Source organism: Sciurus vulgaris, assembly GCF_902686455.1.
Source record: "Sciurus vulgaris genome assembly, chromosome: 12".
Classification (NCBI taxonomy): domain Eukaryota; kingdom Metazoa; phylum Chordata; class Mammalia; order Rodentia; family Sciuridae; genus Sciurus; species Sciurus vulgaris.
The window spans coordinates 99,698,668-99,708,671 of NC_136473.1; the positions used below are offsets into that span (position 1 = coordinate 99,698,668).

The 10,004-nt window shown below is 49.4% G+C and overlaps 1 protein-coding gene across 2 annotated transcripts; it reads left to right on the top strand.

Moving 5' to 3' along the window:
- The first annotated feature begins 389 nt into the window (after window positions 1-389).
- On the top strand, window positions 390-9,580 carry GLUL (glutamate-ammonia ligase). Of its 2 annotated transcripts, XM_079107844.1 has the most exons (7): window positions 390-497; window positions 3,092-3,270; window positions 4,558-4,719; window positions 6,233-6,379; window positions 6,738-6,865; window positions 7,079-7,278; window positions 7,832-9,580. In XM_079107844.1, the coding sequence occupies exons 2-7, from the start codon at window positions 3,105-3,107 to the stop codon at window positions 8,148-8,150; spliced, it is 1,122 nt and encodes a 373-aa protein (XP_078963970.1). In that variant the 5' UTR covers window positions 390-497; window positions 3,092-3,104; the 3' UTR covers window positions 8,151-9,580. The 2 variants fall into 2 exon arrangements, with proteins under 2 accessions (XP_078963970.1, XP_078963971.1); XM_079107845.1 differs by lacking the exon at window positions 390-497 and having other exon boundaries at window positions 2,971-3,270.
- The last annotated feature ends 424 nt before the right edge of the window (window positions 9,581-10,004 follow it).

Here is a 10,004-nt window from a genome sequence, read left to right on the forward strand (position 1 = left end):
GAAGGCGGGCAGGGAGGCTGCCTCACAACAAAGGGCGGAATTCGGTGTCTGAGGCTCTGGCCTTCCAGAGGGCGCGCTCCTCGCAGGACTTGCACGGAGGCCGCCGCGAGCCGGAGGCCGGCGGCCCTGGGGCGGCGGGTGGGCGGCGGGACTCGCCCCCCGCCAGCCGGGCCCTCGGCGCGGCCGGCCGCCCTCCCCTCCCCCACGGCCCTTTCTCTTCTTTCTTCCCGGCTCCCTCGCCCCACCCGGCGGCGCCCGCTCGGCTCCTCGCCCAATGGCCGCGGGGCCCCGGCGCGCATCAGCTGATGGGCCCCGGTCCCGGGCGCGGCGAGCCAATCAGGGCGCCGGGGGCGGCCCCGGGCGGCCGATAAAGGGTGCGGGGCCGCGGGCGGCCCGACAGAGCCGAGAATGGGAGAAGAGCGGAGCGACTGAGTGGCACGCGAGCTCCTCTCCTCACCTCGCTCTCACGGCCCGCCTGCCACCTGCTTGCCGCCCAGGTAAGCACGCGGCCGGCCCGGGGCGCCGGAGTGACGCGCGCCCCCCGGGCCGCGGCGCCCTGGCCTTGCTGGCCGCGCGGTCCGCCGCCTCCCACCTGCTGTGTCCAGCTCTGCGCTGCGGCCGCGGCCGCGGGCTTCACACGCTCCCGCTTCCCGCGTGCTTGGCCGCCGGCGGCTCCGAGCCCGCCCCGTCCGGTTGGCGACGGTGGGGCGCGCCCTCGACCGGGGGCCGAGCGGGGCCGGTGGGGGAGGGTGTTGTTTTGATCCTTCTTTCGAAGCGCCGCCCCCGGAGGCCGGCGCCCGGGCGGCTTGTGCGGTGCGGACCGAGTGGCCGCCGGGTCCCCTTCGCGAGGGCACGCGCTGCGCTGGGTGGGCGCGGGTGCGCCCGGGCCGCCGTGGTGGGGCCGGGCTGTTAGACGCCGGCTTGAGGCCGGGAGCGTCGTTCGCGCGGCCAGCTCCCGCGGCGGGGTCCCGGGCCCTTGTAGTGTGACGGAACAATGGAGGGCCGGGGCCGCGCCGCGGCGGGGCGGGCGGCCGCCGCAGTGGAGAGAGAGACCAGGCCGGGCCGAGGCTGTAGCCGCGCACCGTCCCTCCCGCCGACGCCTGCCAGACCCACCCCGGCCTCTGCCCCTGCGGGGTATGGCCGGCTCGGCGAGGCCCTGAGGTCACCGCGGGCCGGAGGGGCGGGGCGCCGATTTTCAGGACCTTGCAGTGGTAGGGGCTGCTCTCAAGGTGGCTTATCCCAACTCCCCCGGGGGCGGGAAGCGGAGATCCTCCGCCGGCCGCAAATACGCAAAGAAGACCACGAACGAAGATGACGATGACGCGGAGTCACAGGCCTCGGAGTCCCCCTCCAACTGCTTCGGCTTCGTGGCCTACTCCAACTCCGGGGAGAAACCATGGGTCAAGGTTAAGACCTCAAACCACCAGCCTGCCTATTCCAGCACCTCCCGGTCGGACCACCGGTCGGTGTCTTTGTCTCAGTCCCCCACTGTGTCGCCCTCACCCAAAAAGCCCCGGTGCATGGACCAGCGAGAAACCCAGGGCGAAGAGAAGCAAGAGAAGCACGAACACTGCTGTAGAAAGAGGAGGGCTAGAGAGGGCAACTCCATCAGTCCGTTAGACCTTCTGTGGCTGGGGTGAGTGAGGGGGCGGGGAGGAGGACCCTGCGAAGGGGGCCTCTGCAGACACCGCCCTAAACTTCAGAACCAGTTCTGCCACGTGAACCTGGCATCGTGAACCTGGCATCGTGTCGGCACCAGTTGATACCCAGGCTCCAGCCGATCTCACCAAAGAACAGGAGATCTGGAACCCAGGCTTAGAGACAGTGGTCCGATGTTGGAGGATTAACAGGTTGGAGAGAAAAGCTGAGACGGGATTGTAGCTTTCAGAAGTTGTCCCTCTGGCCTTCCAAGGCAGGGATGGGAAGTGTGGTTTGACGACCAGTCTTCTAGACTCTGTAGGCAAAGATGATGTTGGTTCTGTAATAGGACTGGACAGGCGAGGTCCTCCTTCCCCAGGGGAAGGGTGAGGCAGTTGGAGGGAGAAGCAGTTTTCAGCTGGGCAAACATGGACGGTTGCCCATAGAAACTTTGCCACTGTACTACAGAAAGTTGCCCAAGTCATTGGAGGAGAACAGTGTGTTCCCTTACCAGCCACCCTGGGCTGGAGAGGGAGGGGGGAACATTTCCTCTTGCATGGAGGCTGGTTTTGTGGCTTCAGAGATCTCTTCTTTTGGAGGCTTTGTGGCCATGGCTTGCAGTCTTTAGCATGCCTCAGAGCTTTTTGAAATCCCAGATCTTTTTGATTAGAAATGGAAATTTTCTACTTGTAAAGATTCTCTAGTAGAATCTCCAGAATACTGTCATTCTCACATTTAAATCTGAGGCCTGTCTTCTGAAGTGAGAATTTTACTTCACACCAATGAAAAATTATGCAGCATGCACCTTTGAGTCTGACTCAGAACAGAAACCACAGTAGCCAAATCTCTTGCTGAATTTTACTTGTATTGGAAGATAGTAAACATTTTGTCCCTGAACTTTTGTATTATCATTTTTGTTTCCTCCTAGTCACCTATTTTAAAAAGTCACCTACCTTAGCCACACTTTGCAGTAGACTCATGAAATTTTAGAATTACTAGCATAGATTCTAGCATGGAAGCTTCGGATCTGTAGTATCTGAAACTGAACCTCTGAGCTCCACGATGCCAAGAGATGTCGGTTAATACCAAGGCCTTGGTCTTTAGCAAGCATTTGTTGCTTTTTTTTTGTTTCCCTGTACTCGGGATTGAACCCAGGGTCTCTCAAATACCATGTAAGTGCTGTATCACTGAGCTACATCCCCAACCCCAAGCATCTGCTTTAATTGCTTCAAAAGATGCTGATCAGATTTTTATACCCTACTCTTAGGAGATTTTTGTTTAATATGGAATTTTGAACCCTCTGAAGGCAGAGCAAATAATTGTATCTTTATTTGTGTTGAGTTCCAAAGGGATGGGCTCGTCACTACCACTCTTGATTCAGTTGTGCCCCTTGTCATTCCTGCAGGGGATCTGTTTGGAGAAGTTGTTAATAAAGTTACTTTTTTCTTTTCAGAACACCTTCCACCATGACCACCTCAGCAAGTTCCCACTTGAACAAAGGCATCAAGCAGGTGTATATGTCCCTGCCACAGGGTGAGAAAGTCCAAGCTATGTATATCTGGATTGATGGTACTGGAGAAGGATTTCGCTGTAAGACCCGCACCCTGGACTCTGAGCCCAAGAGTGTAGAAGGTGAGACTGGACAGGAATGGAGTACTCATCTAGGGTGGGGGCAGTGTGGGGGTGGGCAGCAGACACCCTTAGACCAGCACTAGGTCACTGGATTTGACCTCTTCATTCTGTTTGCAAAGCTTTCCTAAAACAGGGCTTTTCAAACTTCAATCAGTGTTAAGCTTCTGCTAGCCTAAAAGCATAGCAACAATGGAACTCTTTATTTAAATGGACTAATGTGTAAATCAATATATTGAAGATAAAAGGTTTAATTTGTAGAGGGGGTTGGGTCTGGAGACTTTACTGACTTGGCCATCCTACTTAATTGACTCTAAGACACCCCCAGGAACCCAGTTTGAAAACCACTGCTCTAATGTAAATATGCCAAGTAGTTTGCACACTGCTGATGTCTGTGTTTAATACTCTGGGTTTGTCCATACAAAGTGTGTGCTCTCAAGTGGTTTATAAATGGCACTGACCATTTGTTTTTAGTTGGAGCCACTTTTAGAAATTTTAAATGATTTGGTTATACGTCCCTCCAGGAGCTACTATATTAGATTTGTGACCTTCATCTTTTCATTCTAGAACAAGTTGTAGCCCTTGCCCTTCTGGGAAGGGAGCAGGGGAAAAACTGTCACCTCCTGCCTGATTAGCTTATATTTCTGCTTATGTTCACTTTTGATTGAATGAGCGAATGACCGTAATGTAGAGTGTAAAAAGTGTACTTGCTATGTGGCAGGTGTTGGACGGGCCCTGGGATATGAGAATCTGGTCTCTGCCATCTGAGAACTCAGTCAATATGAGAGATGAAGAAACTGACCTCCACAACAGTGGGGAAAGTGGACTAGTCCTATGGGAGCATCAGTCTGTTTTCCTCATCAATAAAATAAGGACACAGCGCTAGCTAGAACAGTCGGTGGAAGTGGGGATGAGAGTAGGAAGCAGCACAGGTGGCCTAATGAGAGAAGCAGAATCTTTCCCATGTTTCTTAAATGACTGATTCACTGATTGTGATAACAGTATCTCATTGTCTGCTTGTATAGAGTAGACTTAAGTAGGAAATGTCTGTCAACCTTTGTGACTTTTGTGACTGTTAATTCTTTTAAGGAAGTAATTCTTAAAATTCTTACTTGGAGTACAGGTGTGTTAAGTAGAGATGTTGTTTCACATAAGGATGCATTTGTGCCTCATTTTCTGAGAATGACAAAGTAAATCTTTAGAAATGGAAAGGTGAATGAGGGGCTGATTGTATTCTTGCCTGAGAAGCCTCATATTCATTTTTAATTCTTCCTTCTCTTTTTGACTCAGAGTTGCCTGAGTGGAATTTTGATGGCTCGAGTACTTTTCAGTCTGAAGGCTCCAATAGTGACATGTATCTTGTACCTTCTGCCATGTTTCGAGACCCCTTCCGCAAGGATCCCAACAAGCTGGTGTTCTGTGAAGTTTTCAAGTATAACCGAAAGCCTGCAGGTGAGTGTAGGATGGGTTTGGATGTCCCCACCCCAGTCCGTTAATTCTGTGAAGGGAGACATTCTGAAATCAGTATTAGGAAGACTAGACTATCTCAGAACTGTTAAGTAGCTGGATTCTAGATTTAGAATCTTGTTTGATTTCTGAACTGCCATTTTGCTGACTTTAAAATTGAGAGAATAGTAAAATCCATCTGAAAGTTGTTGGTAAGATTAAATGATTTAATACAAATCCTTTTGAAACAATTGTATATCAAGTATTGGTTGCTATTTCACTGGATAGCTAGCTTAGTTTATCCTCTCACAAATCATGAGCATCTTGGTTCCCAAATGACATATGTTGTAACTGCAACTTAAGGTCCCTATTTGCAGACATATCTGTTCCCAGTTGTCAGCTAGTCAGCTCTTTAACCCAGAGGAAGTCTCACTTTTGTGAAGTAAGTCTCTTTATACTGCCAGTGAGACTTAGTGGCACTAGACCTTTACCTTTGAAAGGCATTATTGTTGGTATAGGGCCTGGACTCTGAAGCCAAGGCAACCTTGGGTTTCCTGGCTCTGTGGTTTGCTGCAAAATATGGGCAGGTTACCTAACATAACATTTCTGAGCTTCCATGGCACACGCTTATAATCCCAGCAACTCAGGAGGCTGAGGCAGGAGGATCACAAGTGTGAGACCAACCTCTGCAATTTAGGGAGACCCTGTCTCAATGTAAAATAAAAAAGTACTTCTAGTGCCCGCATCAGGGTTGTTATTCAGATGAATATTTTTTGTTTTGAAGTTCTGTTCTAGCTTGGAAATTGTTTCCAGCTGAGCTCATCTCATTTTTGTTTTTCTTTTGCACCAGCCAATGCTATATAATTTAGCACTTAATCTCACCTGGAATGTAAGCCTCCTACAGGACAAACTATTCTCAATAAAAATTAGACTTGGCTGCCCAGTGGTGCATGCCTCATCCTAGGTACTTGGAGAATGAGGCAGAAGGATCACAAGTTCAAGGCCAGGGTCTCAACTTAGTGAGACCCCGTTTTGAAATTTTATAAAAAGTGGGGGGTGGCTGGAGATGTAGCCCAATGCAACGCCCCTGGGTTCCATCCCAGTGTCATGCAAAAAAATAATTACAGCTTTGGCTTTGGCTCTACATGCCTGCGAAATTAAAGGATGAGTTTGACAACTAGAAGCAGCTGTCTTGTGAATAGAGGGTGGAAGTGCCTGGCATTTGGTACTTGGGAGGTGGCCAGCATGCCGATAAGGTGAACACTTGGTCTGTTCTGAATCCACTGCCATGTGACTTGGTTGTAACTGAGTTTAATTATAACTAAAGTCTTTCAGAGGATCCCCCTACACATGTGTAAATGCAGCTTTTCCCATTTTCCTGACTTGGTGATGGGACACAAAGGTTTTCCCTAGGTCAGTCAGCATGTAGTGAACATCTCAGTTGTGGAGAGCATAGGACTGCTTTCATTTCAGCATCCAGGTTCAGCAGTGTCCCTAATAGCATGTTGACTCTTTCTAGAGACCAATTTAAGGCACACCTGTAAACGGATAATGGACATGGTGAGCAACCAGCACCCCTGGTTTGGAATGGAGCAGGAATACACTCTCATGGGCACAGATGGTCACCCCTTTGGTTGGCCTTCCAATGGCTTTCCTGGTCCCCAAGGTAAGTCCCTTCGGGTAAAAGGCAAACTAATCCTCCTCTGATTGCTTAGTCCAGGAAAGCCCCTTTCTCCAGAGATGGGAACAACTCTTTAAAAAAAGTTGAGACTAATTGAAAATAACAATAAAGACAGCCTTCTCGTTACCCAAATCCAAAGATGGATGTAAGTGTGTAAAGTGAGAAGGGGTTTGGATCCATCGAGTCAGTGGCAAAGAGGGACCCCCTTATTTTTTCATTGCCCACCTGAAGGTGAAGGCAGGGATGGTCACTTGGGAGATTCCATAGTCAAGGCCTTCTGATTTCTGACTTGGAGATTTTTTGGATTTCCCAGCTCTTAACCACGTTGTTTTGAAACCTGCAGGTCCATATTACTGTGGTGTGGGAGCAGACAAAGCCTATGGCAGGGATATCGTGGAGGCTCATTACCGGGCCTGCTTGTATGCTGGAGTCAAGATTACAGGGACAAATGCTGAGGTCATGCCTGCCCAGGTAAATGGCTCTGGTCTGTCAGCTTCCTCCCCTCTGAAGATGTCAGTGTAGGTAGGCAAATGGGGACTTGGGCTACCAAGAGCTGCTGATGCACCAGTCACTAACCCACAATTTCAGGGTTGGAGTAGAGGTGGGAAGAAAGCAGGCTTAGGAGCTTGAGTTTGGATGAACAGTTGGCTTTATTTTAAAGGCCAACCTTCTCGTTCTTTCTAGTGGGAATTCCAGATAGGACCTTGTGAAGGAATCCACATGGGAGATCATCTCTGGGTGGCCCGTTTCATCTTGCATCGTGTATGTGAAGACTTTGGAGTGATAGCTACCTTTGACCCTAAGCCCATTCCTGGGAACTGGAATGGTGCCGGCTGCCACACCAACTTTAGTACCAAGGCCATGAGGGAGGAGAATGGTCTGAAGTGAGTACCCGCTGCTTGGGCCCTGTTTATTCTCATGTGGAAAAGGCTTGGGAAAGGAATATCAATCTCTTAAGTCTCTTGTAAGATGATCTGCCAAGTGTTTGTATTGGGGACAGGTAATCTGAACTTCAGGCTATAGATGCTTTAGCTCTTGACAGTTGGCTTAATTCTTTCTAATTCTGTCATTTTGTTTTCATTTGAAAAGTACCAAATAATACCCAAGGAATAGAGTTAGAGGTGGTGATAGGGAAAAGTTGACAGATTCATGTGTTTAAAAGTATTTAATAAGAACTAACTTAGTAACAATACAGGCACAGAGATTGACACTTAGGGGTGGGAGAAAGTCTTTCAGCAGATAATGCCTTGGTGCTGTGTGTCAGGCATCCTGAGCATTGGGGGACACAGGTAACAAGGTGGGGTCCCTGCCCTCATGCAGAGTTGGTTGTGCCCAGCCCTGTACTTTGAACTTTAGTCTTGGATGCACACCTGCTCTGGCCCTTGAAGGGAGGATTTTCTGGTGACAAGGTTGACCCTCATCTTCTGTTCCTTCTAGGTACATTGAGGAGGCCATCGAGAAACTAAGTAAGCGGCACCAGTACCACATCCGAGCCTATGATCCCAAGGGGGGCCTGGACAATGCCCGGCGCCTGACTGGGTTCCACGAAACCTCCAACATCAACGACTTTTCTGCTGGTGTGGCCAACCGTAGCGCCAGCATCCGCATTCCCCGGACTGTCGGCCAGGAGAGGAAGGGTTACTTTGAAGACCGCCGCCCCTCTGCCAATTGCGACCCCTATTCAGTAACAGAAGCCCTCATCCGCACGTGTCTACTCAATGAAACCGGTGATGAGCCCTTCCAGTACAAAAACTAAGTGGACTAGACCTCAGCCATCAAATCAAGCCCCTCCTAGTTCTGAATCCCAGTCCAGCTCTTCACCCTCTCTGTTGTCCTGCTTGTCCCGATTGTAACTCAAAGGGTGGATATCAAGGTCTTTTTTTATTCCTCAGCCCAGTTAATCTTGCTTTCTTTGGCCAGGATAGAGGTGTTGAGTTCCTAACCTGCACCCCAGCCCCTTTTTCCCATCACTGGAGCTTTCTGATGCGTAGGGGGAGGGTGGGAAGCAGGGCCGGGCTCCTTCTCAGGCATGACTGTGGGATGCAGCATGTTTGGGGGGCTGGGGAGGTTAGGTTAGAATTTCCCCTCGTGGTGGAAAGCTCCCTTTCTTAAGGTATAAACAACTTTTTGTAGAGAAGCAGGGGTGGCGCTCAGCGAGGGAAACGCCCAGGTCTCCCGCTACCGCGTTCCCCTTGCTGGGGGCTGCAGGCCCTCCCATGGACACAAAGCCGAGTAAACTGATAGATGACCCTGTCTTAAAAGAAAAACTTCTTAGTGCTTGGACCTTCATTTATAACACAAAGCAGAGTAGTATTTTTATATTTAAATATAAAAACAAAAAAATTATGGGTATATGGGTATGTGTTTTTCTAAGGGAGGAAACCATCCTGGTCACTGGGTGCTAAATTTGAGGTAAATACTTTGGTTTAGAAATAAAGGAGATCCTTTGGAGCAGGAGTGGGGAGTGTGGTACCAGAAATGTTGGTGACTAGGGGCTCTTGGTCTTTATTGCCACTTAAGGGTTGCCCTGCTCTGTCTACACTTCCTCTGGAGGTGGACCCTGGACAGTGGCCAGGTGGATGCTCATGACTGGTGTTCACCTGAGCCCAGGGCAAGGTTTAAGACCCGCATAGTTGTCCATGGGTTTCAGGGAGCGAGTTGGCTGGCCCACATGAGCATGTTCCTGACAAGAGGCATTGGATTATTTTCTGGTGAAACTAGCATGCCACTAAAGCAGGCCTTTTGATACATTAAATTTTTTAAAAGCAAAACAGAGCTTTAGATTTTAATCAAATTTGTAGGGTTTCTAAGTCTAATTTTTCAAAATTGTCTGCTTCAGCTGTCTCCTTCCACTCTTCTCTTGGAGGAGTTGGGACAGGGCTGGAGTAAAAATCCTTGTAATGTTGTATCCTTGTGTCTTTTCTCCCAGTGCAGAATATTCCCTTCTTTGTTAAGATTCCTAAGGAGTTACCCTTTTTTCTTCTATAATAAACAAACCCCACCTCCATCCTGCATTTCCCCTACTGTTCTCTGGTTTTTGTGCTGGCCACAGCAGGCCAGCTGTGGTTTTCTCTTGCCATGACAACTTCTAATTGCCGTGTACAGTATGTTAGAGTTAGATAACTCCTTGTTGTAAACAAACTGTAACTGCCCAGAGCAGCGCTTATAAATCAACCTAACATAAGATCTCTTATGACTTGTTTCTTTGTGGTTGTTTCAAAAACTTGGGCCATTTCATTCTTGTATTTCCTAACAAAAAAAGGGGGGAGTGTTTTGTTTTTGGAGCAAAAGAAGCTGAGGTCTGTCAGCTCTTTGAATTTTTGAAACTCTGGAGTCACATTGCTGATGAGCTTTTTTTCCCTGGGCCTCTAACTTGGGGTACTTGGGATCCTGGGGGTTGTCCTCACCTGGACTGTCGGCTCTCACCACTTTGACATTTCCTAGCTCTAGAGTTTTGTGGCAGGGTACAACCTCCATGTCTCCCCTTCCTGCAGGCCAGAGTTGGTTTTGACTAGCTCTGTTATGACATGGTTTCCAACAGTCCTGGCTTATTTTACAACAGTTCAAAGTATTTAATGTGCGATTAATTGGTTTTACTCTGCCTGCTCTT

Coding starts and splice junctions, on each gene's coding strand:
- GLUL (XM_079107844.1), top strand. CDS start 3,105: ATGACCACCTCAGCAAGTTCCCACTTGAACAAAGGCATCAAGCAGGTG. Junction 3,271..4,557: donor TGAGCCCAAGAGTGTAGAAG/GTGAGACTGGAC, acceptor TTTTTGACTCAG/AGTTGCCTGAGTGGAATTTT. Junction 6,866..7,078: donor CTGAGGTCATGCCTGCCCAG/GTAAATGGCTCT, acceptor CGTTCTTTCTAG/TGGGAATTCCAGATAGGACC.